Raw genomic sequence first — 16,365 nt, forward strand, 5'->3', positions numbered from 1 at the left:
GTAAGGCAAACAAAAACGTTCTTTGTGCTTCACTGTTTCTCTGACTTTCTTCTTGCTGCGTACTTATTCAATTTCCTGCACGGCAGGAGAGGGCTTCCTTATCTTAGACTGTTTATACCTGCAAATCGGCTGGTGGCCTTTTGTTTGCAGGTGACCCACCCTGAGGTGACATTTAATTCCTGGACAAAAAATGTGTGGTCATGCTCTATGGCACAGGCTCTCAGCCTGAGGAGATTACTAATACAGTGAATGCAACAGAGCTGCATTCATGGCCTGTAGTGAGAGCCAGTTGGGAGACACAGAGAGAGACCCAACACACATCATTACACTGATTTGAATCATATATGACCATTAGCTGCGCAAACGTGAGTGAAATGAACAAGAAACCAATGGTAGGCTAACCAAAGTGGGACCAGTTTCATCTTATATTTACACATCAGTCTCTCTCAGACTATTTTTCTCCTCCTCTGACTAAAGAACAGACTTGTCGGAAAATCTGCGCACACACTAGAACACACACTTGAATCACAGAAAGCATACAAAAGCACATTTACCGAATCCATCATAATTTCTTTTATTGATTGCCATCCTTTCCCCACTGTCAACATTAGTTTGAACACCAGCATTTACGGTGTAAATCATAACCAGCAGTAACAAAAATGTAAGACCTGAGCTGTTATGACATTTCTGATACGGAGCGAGGAAGACGGGTAGAGACAAATGCGTGATTTTTTAACAATTTTCACACTGAGTAAATATAATTGTAGCCTCCTTCTATTTTTCTTTTTCTAACAGTGTGGGTCTTTTTGTTCAAATGGCCTTTGTGTTCTTTTACACAAATGATGTTTCTAAAAAATCAAGCTCATTTTAACACATTAAGGCTCAAAATGTATGTCATGATTAACGAAAAAACAGCTGGAGTGGCTGTGCTACAAAAAAAAAATTCAATGCCGCAGGTATTTAGTCAGAGCAACAATCTGCTTTGATTGCCTTACCACAGTGTCTCTTTGGTGTTAAATGTTATATGCCTGCTTTTGTTTTTCTATGTTTGTTTAGCTCCTGTGATTTTTGTTCAAATGAAATTAGTTCTGACATGCCTCCAAGCTACTTAAAAAGTGAACACTGAACAACACCAAAATCCGACAGGTTCTTGTTGCCTTCTTAAATACTTTTGTCCCTGTTCCAAACCTGATTTATATTGTCGGAAAACACCTCTCCAAACACAAAGAAAGGAAAAAAGTCTACCGCATTCTATAGTGTAGACTTGATTTTATTAGAAACCCCTCTGCTTCCTCTCAAGATTAAATGCATTTCTTTGTTATGACAGCTGAACCCTCCTGTGAAGCAGTGACTTACATGGAGCAAATCCAAAAGTTTAGATTCTGACGCAAACTACTTTGTGCTTGTAAGCTGGACTCATCTATTATTTGAATTAGGCTGCCTGGAGAATTAAAACAAGTGCAGACAGCATTTAAGAAAAGGGAAGACTGAGGTAGGGATCTGGCCGAATGTTTATACAACTTGTTACCATAAAGGGTGTGAATTGAACGGCTTGGAGATGCTGCGAGCAAGTGAGATTTAAGGCATGCTTAACAAATGAAATCAAACTGTCACAAAACTGTAGTTCCAAGCCCATTAAATTAAGTGTTTGTTCATCAACCGGCCATATAACAGCAGCTTTTACAGTCATGTCTAAACACACAGTAAAGCACAAGCCTCTCTCCTAAAGTAAAAGAGGCTTGCTCTCACTTTTCGCATATTGGATACATGGATTGGAAACATTATTGCTGCTTTTGCTTTACCAAAAAATGCACTCAGGAAATCGCTGTTGCAATAAATCTAGGATGACCCTATCAAGGGTGATATTGTATTTCATTTCCTCTGAGTGAAATTCTGATCCTGGAGATTCATATGACTCTGGCTCATTTCAATTTCATGTTCTCTTATGATTCAAAACTTTCCAGGTTCTCTGCTATTCTTAACACAGCATATTGTTACGCAAGACTACACAGAAATATGTCTTGTGCACTGCAGAAAAGCTGCATGAGGGATTGGGGCAAAATGCTGACAAAACTGGATTAGTAAATAAGACAAAACAAATTAAAAAGTAAGAAATATGATGATTTATCTGTTTCAATATGGCTCCCAATCTGCAGAAAGGCCCATTCAATCCAGATAATGAACCCCTGCCTTATTTCTTGAAATGTTTCCAGTTGGGCTGAATTTCCATGCAAGACTGATATATCAGATTTTTTTTTTCCTGTGTGCTTGTTCTCACCACACAGATTGACCAGTCATCTGTGAATCTCCCATGGTTTAGCTGATAATTCATGATCGCCCTGCCATGGACCCGCAGCATTCAATATGAATTATAAAATGGCAAGCCAAGCATATCAATGGATGACAGACTGGATGTGTATGGCCCGGGGCCAGAGAGGAGTTAAAGCACAATAGCTTCCCCATTCAGTCAACCCCAGGACTGGAAATACCAGTGTGGCACAAGGGAGGGTCTTCCATCAGCACAATGTATGGCACTGCTTGAGACAAATGTTGTGCTGAGACATATTGTTAACCTTTACAACCTTTTGGGGGGAAACACAAGCGTGCTGGTATGTTCATTCGAGGAATATTTCACAATCAAGAAAGTCTCCCCTCGAGAGAAATGTATACTGTACTCAAAACTAACAGAAAAAAATCAGGAATCTACTTTTTTTCATCATTTTTGCATTATCTTTGTATATCAGACTCTTTTCTACTGATTCTAAGTAAAAAAAACTGCATACTTAGGTCTCTTATTCACACAGTCTGCCCGTCTACCACACTTGCTAGGACCTAAACAAACATTCCCTCTTCACTCTGATCTCCATCTCTGCAGATACGACACAGCTATCGCACACAAACCACTTAATCTTTTACATTTCCTTTTTGTGCAATATTTAGATATCAAGCCTGAGGTTCCCGCTCTCCGTTTGGCATTTAAACACAACAGCCAACTAAAAGTATTGACACTGACTGCACGACATAATCCCCCCTAAATCTGCCTTTCTTTACTTTAAACACTCAGATAACAGCTTTCATTCAGGCACAGCAGGTATGTGCCTGCGTACTTGCCCCACCTTTGTGGTAGCTCCCTTTGAATCTGGCCGTCTTCTTTCATATCTGCAGACTGGGCGGTCTGAATCACCTAAAACAAATCTGATACCTGCATGACCTAGTTTACTCTAGCAGCAGCGTCATTTTATGGATCTGTTATATAATGGCACAAGGATGTGGGAGAAATGGATTACAAATAATGAGAACAAGGAATAACATATAGGGAGACTTTAGAGGAACACAGTGTGATGTTTCTTCTGCTTCTTTATACCCTATTAAATATACTAAAAAGATACAAAAATGGCATAATTTAAAATTGTAATCCTTAATATTTTCATGAAATCAAACCCAATTTTGATACTATTTATGGTCAGCATTTCTTTCTGCAATAGATATTTCATGTATTTACATTCAGTAATTACCTCACTATATAGTAGTTTTCATTGTTGGTGGCCCTGTATTCAAATAGCCTTCCTATGCATGCAGGATTCACAAGAAACGATACAGCATATAATCCAGTATTACTGTTTTTCATTTTATCTCATCAATGACATGTTCACTGTTACACAGTCTTTTCAGAAATGTTTTAAGTACTGCTAAGCAAACTGAACATTTCCTTCTGCCACTGCTTCACATTATCAGCCTTCAACTGGCAAAAACACAGGGTGGCTTTTAGTATAAAGCAGTCAAAGGAAATATATTTGTCACCCAGACTAGAGCTAACAATGACCGTTATCAAAAATATGCCTATAAAACTAAAATTTGTCATTTTAATAATCCGTGTTTTACGACATGCATTTACTACACTTTTCTTGGTTCCATTTGATTTTGCACAAATTGATTCAGTTTCTCAACACAGACACCGGACTGTTATTCATTCTTTCTGCTGGCCAGACAAGTCAGTACCAGCAGAGAGAAAAATCACTTTCTTTTCAGCTATGTCAATGAGAATTTCAAAGCACTCGGAATGTTTTGGATGAAAACGATAACCTGATTATACTCTCTCCTGGTGAGGGACAGAAGGTAATTATCAAGTGGAGTTTTTCTTCACAGCGACTCCGATGGAAACGGAGACCATAAGCAATGGGATGCTAGCCCTCAGAGCTGGACAGGCTGAAGGTGAGTGGCATGCGGATAGAATCAGATATTGTTTTCAGAGGCACCCATACACACACACATTCCTTTATTGATGGATGGGCAAATATGCATTCTTAGCGCTGAGAGCCCTCACATCAACTGAAACCCAAAACCTGGAGTTTCTGCATACCAAAGCAGTATTCCTCTTTAAGAAATTCAACAGGACTATTCAACTCAGTTTCTAAGCGAGGCCAAATCAGAGGTCTATTCTTCAAAAGCCTCAGTAACATTTCTGAGTAAGACTCTTCCATATTATCTTTAATTGCTAATCTACCCGCAAGAAAAAAACATATCTCTGCTTGAAAGACTGCGGGGATAGCCTGCTCTATAGCAATCTGTCTTTGTTAACAAATTGTACACCGCAGCTAGACCTAAAATAAAACCGGAAGAGAAATCTATCACAGAACAAGACAGCAAGAGCGAGAAAAAAAAGGCAAAATCCAAATTGAAAAGGAGTCCCCTGAAATAATGTACTTCAACATCTATCTGTAATCAATGCTTGGCACACTAGTATGTGATTTAGGGTTACTTTGTTTGCCGGTACAATAGGACTGAAAGGGGAAAAAATGTAATGATCATCATTAAGCAGACATACCAACATCAGCGGTTTTGATGGGCATGTAACAGACGGGAGTGTTTTGTGACAATACTTGTAATTACAGCCAAATGTACTAATCAAAAGTGAGGGAAGGAACCAAAAACGAGCCTTGGGATGTCATTGCACACAATTAAAAACACTGACACATTCTTTCCTTGTTCCTGAGTCTGGCATTGAATCAAGTGCCCTGCTTTTGATGGTGCCAGGTATACTGGCTGCTCAGAACGGTCTGATTTAGGTGCAAATAAAAAATGTATCTACTCTCCAAGGCTCTGGTGCCTCAAAGAATACTGACACAATCTGTTAAGAAGCTCATCATGCAGAAAAGGTGCAGTTATGAACCTTTAGGGGAAGGACTCTGTTCTGGAAGTGAAGAAATGTGTCAGTGCAAGTGTCCATGGGCCGCTAGGAATATTCAATGAGTTCAATATGATGTGTTTGAAAAACCTTTTTTTCAAACTACAAGGGTAAAACCACTGAACAGCAACCTTGCTACGTAACCGTTCTTCATTTCTTTTATATGTCCACAACAATGTGTGCTAATAAATTCAATATATTCATAAGCTGAATAATAAGTGGCTTCTTGAAAGGTTGACCAGACTGACATTAAGACTACTTTCCGCCACGCAACTCCATGGTAACTCACCTTGTGAACAATGCAAGCAAAAGAGAAGGAGCAAGAGGCAGCGAAACACTGGACACCTCCACAGTGCAGAAGCCATTGTGTGCTGTATGCAAACAATCCAGGAGCTTGATGGCTGATAATAGTGGTTCAACGCGTTGCAGTGGGAGAGAGGAAAGCTGGAGAGATGTCAACGATCAGTAGTTCTCGGAGAAGCATCACCAGTCATCTTCTCATCTGGAAAAAGGAAGGAGAGACATCATAAAAAATGGAGGAAATTGATGATTGTCATTATTACCCTCACAGCCTTGGATTTTCTGGTGTGCGGTGTCAGTTTTTATCTGGCTTCAACACGTGTGCATTGTCATAGAAGAAGTCATGTGTGAGCTGCTTGTGACACGTAGTCAAGCACAAATCTGAGCACTGGGAAAACAAAATTCCTGACTGCGGTTTGATTGAGTAAACAAAAGGATTTTTTCACACAAATATTAAAACTTTGTTCTCAGATGTGCGTGAAAACAAAGCAGATAAAGTGCCTGGTGTTCAGCACTTATTTGGCACTCGGCGGCGTGTTACGACTGAATGTTTACACTGCCTCATTCTCCCACTCTTCCCCGTTCCACCTTCCCCATTTACTCCCAGATCCTCATGAGAAAAAGCTTGTCGCTCCGGCAACACGTTCACACAGGACGCCATTAGAGACACGACTGCATTGTGAGCTACTTTTGTCTCCTTCCTTATCAAGGGGTGGCAAAAACAGTCCTTTGTCTGCAAAAAGCAGCAAAAGGTTAGAGTCTGAGACAGACGAACACACCAGACAGATAAGCTGCTTACCAAAGTCAAACACCGAGGAGGGATCCGTTGTGTCATATGTGAAATGCCACACACACACACACACACATTCACTGACTCACATATGCATGCCTGCACAAACATATAGCCGAGGACATGCACACTCCTGCCGACGTGGGCGTAGAAAAATAGCCTATGCATCAACACACACACACACACACACATTGATTGTATCTTGTTTATTCCCTTGTGGTTGCCATCCAGCATGTCCCCAATGCGCGCACACATGTATCAGCACACATACACACACACACACACACAGGATTGGTCACTTGGTAGCTGTCACCATGCAGAGGAGAGTGAATGTTTCTAGTTTCTGAATGCGCTCCTCCAGAGCCACCCGTCAACTACCCTGATTATTTTATAATGAACCTAAATTTAAGCAGCAGAGCAGTCAGCTCTGATCGCTCTTCGGGCCTCGCTAATGCTCTTGGATATTTTTGGCAACATGAAAACCCACAAAACATGGGAAGCTTTTACATTAGCATACTGAGTAATAATTTAAGTCACTATTGGGTTCATTCTATACATAACCGATGCCTGGTCGGGGGATAGTAGTCGAATAAAAGCCCACTGGATCTCCACCTCGCCTGACACAGTATTTATTTTCATTTGAGGTCACTCTGGTCGAGCAGTTGTGCAGCACAGTCTGTGCCAAGGAAACACACATACAGCTAGCTTATAATTTATCAGTTAAACTTGGGTGGTTTTATAGGAATTGCGGTTTTATTTGTCTTCCAGTTGTTTATCTGCCAGTGGCGCCGAACCAGATCAGATAAGACAAAACTGGAGGGTGCGAGCTCCCCTGCATGGGAAGTCTCATACCACTGTAGCTGCTCAGAATCTCAAGTCTTCCAACAAGACTGCCACCAGTTCAATACTGGGCAAAGCACCAAATCTCCAGAGACGCACGTGACTTCTTCCTCTCTTTGCACTCAGCCATTTATCATCCCCAAATATGTGGCCTGGACCCATAGGGGTAACCATAATGGTGGTTGACAGGAGGAGATTGGAAACTGTTGGGGGGACGTCCCCCTGCCCTTCTGGCCTGCTGGGCCTGCTGAGCAACTCAACCCCTCTAGACATCAGGGGGCGAGAGCCTGCCAGGCCCCGCGGACACAGGCTTGCCCTCACCACCCCGGGGTTCTTTCTCCTGATTAGCCCCCGCCTGCTCCGTCGCCCTGCTGAGTAACATGTCTCCTTTCTCCTTTAAGCTGGTGGAGGATACAGCCATGCTCATCTTCCTAAAAACACTGTTTTGTTTGGTGGGATTTCTGCACTGAATTGGTCCGGCCTTGAGATAAAAGGATTAGGCGATTAACATTAAGATGCTTTACACAAGTACTGACAGACGTATCATAATTTCACATCAGGGGACAGGGGGGATGATGGTTGTGGGGGGCTGAGATGTTCTCAAGCAGAAAATGATTTTAAGAGGTAAGTGAGGCATCGTTAACCCCTCAGAGATTGCGCTGAGGAATTATCTACAACAAGCCCCCCCTCCCTCTGAGTCTGGGAATTGAGGTTACATGATACTCGGCCAGCAATTTTCACATAATGATCATCATGTTCCACTGAGACAGATTTGTACAAAAAAAAGGTACACAGTTATGACTAACTGTCAACACCTACTCTAAATCTAATGAACTCAAACACAGAATATACACCAGAAGACCATTGACTAAATCAAAGTTATTCATTTTCATTTTCTGCGCCTTGAGCTCCTCTTCCTAAAAAAATACAGGTATGTACATTCCCTAAGGGTTTCTCTTTCTATTAACAGTATATCTTTCTGGAAACGAGACAAAAAAAAAATCCACCAATGAAATGAATAATGATACACAAACATTCATGACATCTGTTTTTCTTTTGTCTCCTATACATACACAGTGGAAACCCGAGGAGAGAAATCTATCATCAGTTAAGATAATGGAGAAAATCACAGTCCACAGCAAATTTTTCACATCAGCCTGATAGAAATAATAAGCAAGCATTTAAAAGAGGACGGCAGGCAATTAAAACATAATTAAAATAAATGGATAGAAGGAGACAGCCCACATGTCTTAACATGAAATACAAGGCTGTGTGCAACAGCCGGCTGAATGAATGTGAGGCTCCTCTGACAAAGCTTGTGTCTGCCTCACTCAAGCTGGAGAGGCGTCCAGAGAAAGAGAGTGAGAGAAGGGGGGAGTTTGGGAGTTTCTAAGCCGGGAGGGACTAAATGGATGGGAGAGGGAGAGCAGAGGAGGAGAAGAATGGAAGGGGGAGAAAGAAAGGGGCGGTAGGGTCACAGTAGAGGATTGACAGGCTGTGAGTATGGCCTGACCTCCTGGGTTCGCCTCCAAGTTTTCTCCACAGGCTTAGAGAAGACAAAAATAAAGCCCAGGAATGTTAATTTATTTTCAATTGTCAACTCCGAGAAGAGAGAGATAAAGAGTGCATACATACATATCAAGTAAGACTGGAACAAAACTAATGTGCAAGTCCAAGTGTAAGCTGAAAACCTACAAGTGAAATAGAGATGTGGCTCTGTTGAGCTGGATCTTGCCAACACAATGATTCGTCTTCCACTCTTTGAATAACTACTAATTTGGAGAACTTTCTGCCCCGCCCCCATGCCCTACATTCAAGACCAAAAAAAAAAAAGAAAAAAAAAAAAAGACACACATGTGAGAGGGGAATTTCAAACATCAGAAAATGGTTGATGGGCTAGAAGAGGGAGACCAGGAACTACAGGAACTAAGAAAACACAGCCTCCAGACACTTTTCTTCTGTCCTCGGTACACTCTGATGTTCCCAAGGAACTCTTTTGTCATGACAGTCCTGTCAGGGCTGCGCTTTCAACCCCTGCAGGGACATGATGTCATTTCCTTGGCTCCACCAGTGATGTAGAGAACTTGCCATCAGCTGCCAGAAACAGTGCTGGTCCGACATCGAGCACAGTGTACAGAGTGTGTTTTCTCATTGTAGAGCTGATAAGATATGAGGAGTAGGATGATCAGGTTGAAAACAAAAAACAGAGATGGGCTGACATGGTTTAGAGCTGCACACACTGGAAGTGTAATTGTAAAATGTCTTGAAAAGAGCTGAGACAATGGATCAATTAGTCAATCGACGGAATCAAATTAAGTCTTTTTATTTTAAAGGAAAAACTGCAAAACTTAACTGGTTTCAGCTTCTCAAATGTGAATATTTACAGATTTCTCCTATGGTAGTAAAAAAAAAAAGTTTTGGGCTTTTGTTGCAAAAAACAAGACATTTGAATGTATAAACTTGGGGTTTGGGAAATTGTGATTGACATTTTTAAACTATTTCTGGACATTTTACAGACCAAGTGATTTATCCAGAACTGGTTTAAGAGTAGTTTTAAGAGTAACACAATATCTCCCTTGTAAAGGAGATCATGTATCTCAAGAGACTTCATAGTTAAATAAAATAAAAATAAAAAACAAACTTTTTTATACTTTTTTAACTTTTTTTGACGGAGGATTACGTAGCAACAAAACTAGACTAAGAAGTGACATTAAATGATGTTGCTTTACTCCAGTTTGCATGTGTGTTGCATGGTTGGTTTGGATGTTTTGGGGATTGCGTGTTCTCACGCTGATTTTTTTTTTTTTTTTTTTTAGAAAATTTAGCTTTTGATTTGTTCATATGAGTCAGCGTGGGCAAGTTATTTCATCATAATTACTGCTGGGGTTCGGTGTCCTTAAATAAATATTTCAACAGGTGTTTATTAAGATGGTTAATATTTCTCCCAGAACTTCTTACAAGATCTTTTTGTTTTAAGTCTGGGTCAGAACAAGTTCCTGTAACATTTAAATAAACTCTAAATCAAGGCACTTAAACTGCAGCTTTTATGTCTTGTTTTCTTCTGGATAAATGGCTCTAGATTAAAAGAAGACATCAGAAAATGCTTTTAAAGTTAAAGATGTTCTCCAAAAAGCCCAAACAGAAACCCCTCTGAAAGGTGCAATTCTTTACTATTTTATTGAGAGTGCACAACAGTTGGTGTGTTCAGCGGCTCTTGGCCAAATGATTGAGGGAGTAGATAAGATAGAGTGCCAGCGGGCAGATGGACATAGTGAAACAGAGAGGGGTGAGCAAAGAAGCTAAGAAGCTTAGCAAAGTAAAGAGAACAAAGAAGACCCAGGATGAACAACCAGGTTAGTGTCAAGCAAAATGAAGAGAGGGCAGTGTGTAGTCTTCAAAAGAGCTATGCAGCCGAGCAGACTCTTGGAAAAGGGGTAAAAGTCGATGTTTTTGTCAAGGTTTGTAGTTGAAATCGGCTGCCAACTAAATAATGAAACTCACCATTACTGTCTAAGTCTGCTTCACCTGTCAAGAGAAATACTAACTTTAGGACTGCATCTAACAATCATTCATTTAGCAGCAAAATATCAAAACATATTCTCAGAGCTCATGGTGATCAACAGAAAATTAATCAGCAACTATTTTAACACTCAAATAATATTTTTAGTTATTTTTTTAAGCAAAAATGTCAAATATTTGCCGGTTGCCGCTTCTAAAATGTGTGGATTTGAAGCAATTTCTTTGTTGATCAGACAAAACAAGACATTTGAAGAAGTTGAGCTCTAAGAAATAATAACTGGCATTTTTCACTATTTTCTGATATTTTATAGACATTAATTGATTAGTTGAGAAAATAATGAGCAGATTAATCTAATAAAAATCTAATAAAAATGTCCAAAACATACAAAAAAAATAGTTTGGTATCATAGAAAATTGACAAAATTGGAACCACTGAATTCTTGTAATTTTTGCTTAAAAATTACTTAAATGAAAATAAAAACTGATTATTTTTCTGCTTGATTAACTGATCAATTGTATCAGCTCTAACTGACTTCATTACAAACACTGTCAATACTGATTGTTACTGGTAATCTTGAAATACTCAAACCAATTGCTTGCTGCAGAAATTTTATACGGTAAAACATCTGTTTTACGATTCTCCAACTGAACGAAAAAATCAAGAATATGTGCGGAAAATGACTAAAACGCCGTTTTCATTCTCTAATACTCGGCTACAGGACACTCTGAGCTCAGTAGCTGTTTCTGCTTGGCAGTGAAATGAATAGGCTGACCTCAGAGCAGTTGGTTAAGCAGTGGGGTCACCGGAGAGGAGCAGAGAGCAGCTCGACACTGACATGGAAAAGAGAGGTTCTCCTTTCAATCAGTCTCTTCATAAATTTACTGAAAGCCTCACTTCTCGCCTCCTCCACACATAATTCTAGCACTCCCCTGCATGCTCTTTATCCACTGCGCCTCCAGCACACACACAAACACACCCACACACACACTGCTCACCTTCAGCTCTCTCCGACGTTAAATCACATTTTTTATAAGGGAAACTGTGTAAAAAAAAAAAAAAAACCTTGACAACATCACCTCCACCTAAACTCACAACATGAGCAGCACATACACAACAAATTAATTCACCCCTTCAACAACGTTTCCAGCAGATGATGTGTCGATGTTCACACCTTCTGAGGAAAAATGCATTGACACAATGTAAAATTTTTACACACTATAGCAACATTCAGACCAGACTGTTTTCAGGAAGATGTGCGGAAAGTAACTGCTAACACGTAACATGTGTGATGTTAATGAATAACATGCAGGAGATCTGTGTCATCAGACTCCAGTGTTACAGAGCTCCATTCAAACGTTGCCATCACGCCAGAAATGTATCGTAATAATCAAACACAATTCCCACAACTGACATTGACATGTTTAAACAATAATGAAACAACAAAAAGAAATGTTGCATCTGGACCAGAGTGATCTCAGCCAGAAGAGCGTGCAGAGTTCTTTCCTCCCAAAGGAAATGACACATTATTTGCAAACTATCTCAGCGTTATCATTTCGGATGGGAGTACAGCTGAGATTTTATCAGAGGTTATGTCTCCTGGCGCAAGAGGTCCTGGTTTTGGCTGGGTGCTAAAATCCATACAAGTTACTGACATGGCAGATTCACATGGGACCAAAATTGACAGACGTGCTCCATTTTCGATTACATTTTCCCACCTTCCCCCCTGTGCGAGTAATCCCATCCAAATGGGGCTCATGACAAAGTGGCACAATAACAAAGTGACACGTTTGTTGCCAAAAGTGAAAAGAAGCAAGTTGTCACTAAGAAATATATGCAAATAGAACAAACACCATTAAATCCTTGAGGGGAGCAAGTAGTTAACGGAGCAACCGAAAAACAAATTTTAAATTGTGTACGGGGGCAGAAATTTGGTTTCAGATGTGTGTGTGTGTGTGTGTGTGTGTGTGTGTGTGCGTGCAAGGAACATGAAGTCAGCCTTTTCTAGCCTTGAGTTTACCTGCAGTCTTCCTCTAAGGCTGCAGGAACAACCTCCACCAATCAGAGGGTAGTATGTAGCCGGAGAGGCGAAATCCAGGACAAATAAATTCCACAAAGCCTCTCCTCTGTCATCTGGATTTTAGCAGCTGGACAGTCAAAGGTTGGTGAGTAAATCAAGCTGCAACTATAAAAATGGAGTGGACGAAAACTAGATTTTGAAAGGTGAGATAACTCCACATCCCCAATAGAAATGACGCCCTTGATTATATGTCTATATTGTCACCAAGCACAAGTCACACTAACTCATTATTCCATTCAATCATCACTGAATAGTCTCTACAGGCTGTCCTCACTGAAGTTAGCTTTGGATAAAACTCATGTAACATGCACTCAACTCACATCTGCCAATAATACAAGCATCTCCATCTCCCTCCTTGAGTTTCAGCCACACAGCTATTATGTCACCAGTGGAGATGTCACGCGTCAAATAGGGAGACTTCATTTTCTGTCAGTGCAACATGAACTGTTAACCAGACATTTTACATCATTTAAACAAGCTGCTGTGTCTCTCCTGACATCCTGATTTTCACGTCATGCTCACTGCATTTTCCTATCGATTTTAGAAGCTATTTAAAGTTCTATGTCTCCTTTCAGCTAGAAACAATTAAATGCAGCGAATGTGTAGCCACAACGACAACTTCACGGCTCGCTACACATACAGTTATACATTCGTTCTTCTGGTTTCATCACGTTCCTGGAGTGGATTCATTGTAAAGTTGAAAGTTTGTTCAACTTGAGGCACATTTTTGTCTAAAAACCCAATATGCTTCACATTACCTATGCATGGTCAGCACATGTGCTGCATTTTAACTGCGGACTGTATGTGTGGTCTCTATTCACTCAGTGTCTTCAGTGACTGACATGCATTAATTCGCCTTAATTCAGGGTTATAATGTGCTCTCATATGCACATTCATGGTCATGGAAATGTTGCTCAAGTGTGACACACAGATCTCAGTCACAGAAGCACAAAACTGTTGATAAAAATATTTTTCTGTCATTGAAATAAACAGCACCACAAACTACAACTTCTAAAATGACAGTTTCAACAAAAATTGAACATTGTAACCTTCATGAAGTTAGGATTTGTTGCAAGGTTGATGTATTATACTATATTCATTTTAGCTAGGTGTGCCTACTAAACTAGTAACTCTGTGCTTGTTACGATATGATAATGTATGCAAATTGCATATAAAATAATCTAGAACTAAATTAAATGCTTTCAGGTACCAGCTTCTCAACAGTGAGGATTTGCTGTTTATCTCTGTTTCATATCATTACAAATTGAACATGTTTGGGTTTGGGACTGTGGAGCGGACAAAACAAGTGTGTTTGAAGAAGTCACCATGGGCTGTGGGACAATGTGAGTGGCATTTTTCATCATTTACTGACATTTGAAAGGCCAAGCGATGAATCGATTAATTAAGATCATAATCTTTAGATTAACATTAATGAAAATAATTGTTACCGCAGCCTTTGCTAAAATCAATTAGGGCTGCAACTAACGATTATTTTTATTATTGATTAATCTGTCCATTATGTTCTTAATGAATTGATAGGTTGTTTGGACTACATAATGTCAAAAATGGTGAAAAATGCTAATCACTGTTTCCCTAAGATCAAATGTCCTGTTTTGTCCCAACCAACAGTCAATTAGGCTGGGCATTGTTTAAAAAATTATGATACCAGTACCAATACCAGTACCCTTTAAGTGATACTGATACCAATAGAGTACTTCATTCAATACCTTTTTTTCTACTTCATTCGATACCCATCATGTGAATGGAAGCATTCAGTTGCATAAAATGCCCAAACTCCTCCCCATCCATGATTTTTACACATTTGTGTAAAAATCACAAATGTGTAAAAATCTAACCCCAGGATTCCACCGGGCACGTGTGCGCCGCGTTCCGGCTCCGACGCGGTTTTGCTCCGTCCCCTGCACAGTGCCCTATTCCACTGAGAGCGTGTCAGAGGCGAAGCGTCTCTTCTCTTTGGGGAAGCCTTCCCCCGTTAAAAGTCAGTTAAACTCCTACTACAGTAATTACAGCAGCCTAGTCAAAGCTGATAAAGTCCCTTAAGGCTACCGTGATTACTGCAGTAGCAGGGCAACTAAACTGCTCAATTTTGCTCAGCTTTCGTTGATTTGGTCATTTTCCTTGATTTTTGTGCTTCTACTATTGTTCAGTAGGCTACGTATTAAATGGTTTCTTTATTCGTCTGTTTTAATTGCGTTTATTGTTGATATACGACCAGGAGTCTGCCTTCCTGCCCAGCTCGATCTGCTCTGTGCTGCTTGACGCGGCCTCCGTAAAAAATAGACAAGGCACCTATCTTTAGCGTAGTGGAGCGGAGAGCCGCTTCTGGGATGCTTCTGGGACGCTTCTGAAACGCGCTGCGCCACGCCCGGTGGAATCGGACACATTGACTAGAGTGACCGCGATCAGCTCTGGCAGCCGCGTCAGAGCCGAAACACGGCGCACGTGCGCCTGGTGGAATTTAGGGGTAAGTGTCACCACAGACTGTATGGGTTATAGCTGCTGCAGTAGTGGGCCAATCACACATCGCATTAAATCGAAGAACACTTGTGGTGATTGGCTGCGAAAAAAAAGGATCGCATGCAGGTATTGTTTGACTGACCACTCGGTACTGGGTTATTTTGGTCAATACGTTAAATGTATTGAGTACCGATACTCAACCCTATCAGTCCACAACCCAAAGATATTCTGTCATAGAAGACAAAAGAAACCGGAAAATTTTCACATTCAAGAAAGTGGAACCAGAGAATTTTAGCATTTAAAAAAAACTACTCAAAATGATTAATCAACTAATCGTTGCAGCCATAAAATTAATATTTAGCTTTTTCCAATATTGTTATGTATATTATGATACAGTAACTGTAAGTAAAAGTACATATAAAATGATCAATTGGCTGTTAAATTCCATTATTATGTCTTACATCAAGCAAAACTCTTCACACAACTCATATTGTTAGTTTTTAATTAGAACCTTACATAATTATACAATTCTGTATGATATGAACTTATCATGATAGAATTAGTTAAGTTGATAATTAACTGTTAATAATCCCAAACACCTTTAAAGGGATGTATCGAATACAAAATCCCTGAATATTAATGAGGGAGAGCTACAGTGCAGGGGGTGAAGATGTAAATCTTTTAAAACATATAAATATCAGGATCCTAACAACAGGTAGGACTATCTACAAATCCTTAAGTGTGTAATTTTCTTGAAGAACTAAAGTCTATGGTTGTGTGAGAGCTGGAGGAGGTGAAAATAGACTCTGTGCTCTGCAGGATTTCCCATGCTGTTAAATGATGTTTAGGTCTGGTGATTGAGGAAACCATTCCAGGTACTGGATTTAATTCATGAAACCGCTGCATTGTGGGGTGCAGCTACAGTAATGCTGTGAAATTACCTCATATACCTTGACCATTACACAACTGTGAGGAGTAATCGTCAGTCCTAATGAGTCCCATGAGATGGCTGCCAATACTATTATGGACCCACCACCATGTTTAACATTCAACAGCAGACATCCTCTGGCTTTCCCTGCTGTTAAACCCTCCAGAGTGCAGGAAAAAGTGAGAAGTGATCAATACCATTTTATTTTTTCAGTTTCTCTGTCTTTAGATTCTCAGATCAGGTAACC

At 40.1% G+C, this 16,365-nt stretch overlaps 1 protein-coding gene across 6 annotated transcripts in view; it reads right to left on the minus strand.

Moving 5' to 3' along the window:
• The window catches only part of LOC137194275 (adhesion G protein-coupled receptor L2-like), an 89,202-nt gene that overhangs the window by 60,713 nt on the left and 12,124 nt on the right, over positions 1-16,365 (minus strand). For all 6 annotated transcript variants that reach the window (XM_067606018.1, XM_067606019.1, XM_067606020.1 and 3 more), the window contains exon 2: positions 5,475-5,687. In XM_067606018.1, coding sequence (XP_067462119.1) covers positions 5,475-5,550 — 76 coding nt within the window. In that variant the 5' untranslated portion in view covers positions 5,551-5,687. The remainder of the gene's footprint in view (positions 1-5,474; positions 5,688-16,365) is intronic.

Source organism: Thunnus thynnus, chromosome 12, assembly GCF_963924715.1.
Source record: "Thunnus thynnus chromosome 12, fThuThy2.1, whole genome shotgun sequence".
In the NCBI taxonomy this organism is placed as follows: domain Eukaryota; kingdom Metazoa; phylum Chordata; class Actinopteri; order Scombriformes; family Scombridae; genus Thunnus; species Thunnus thynnus.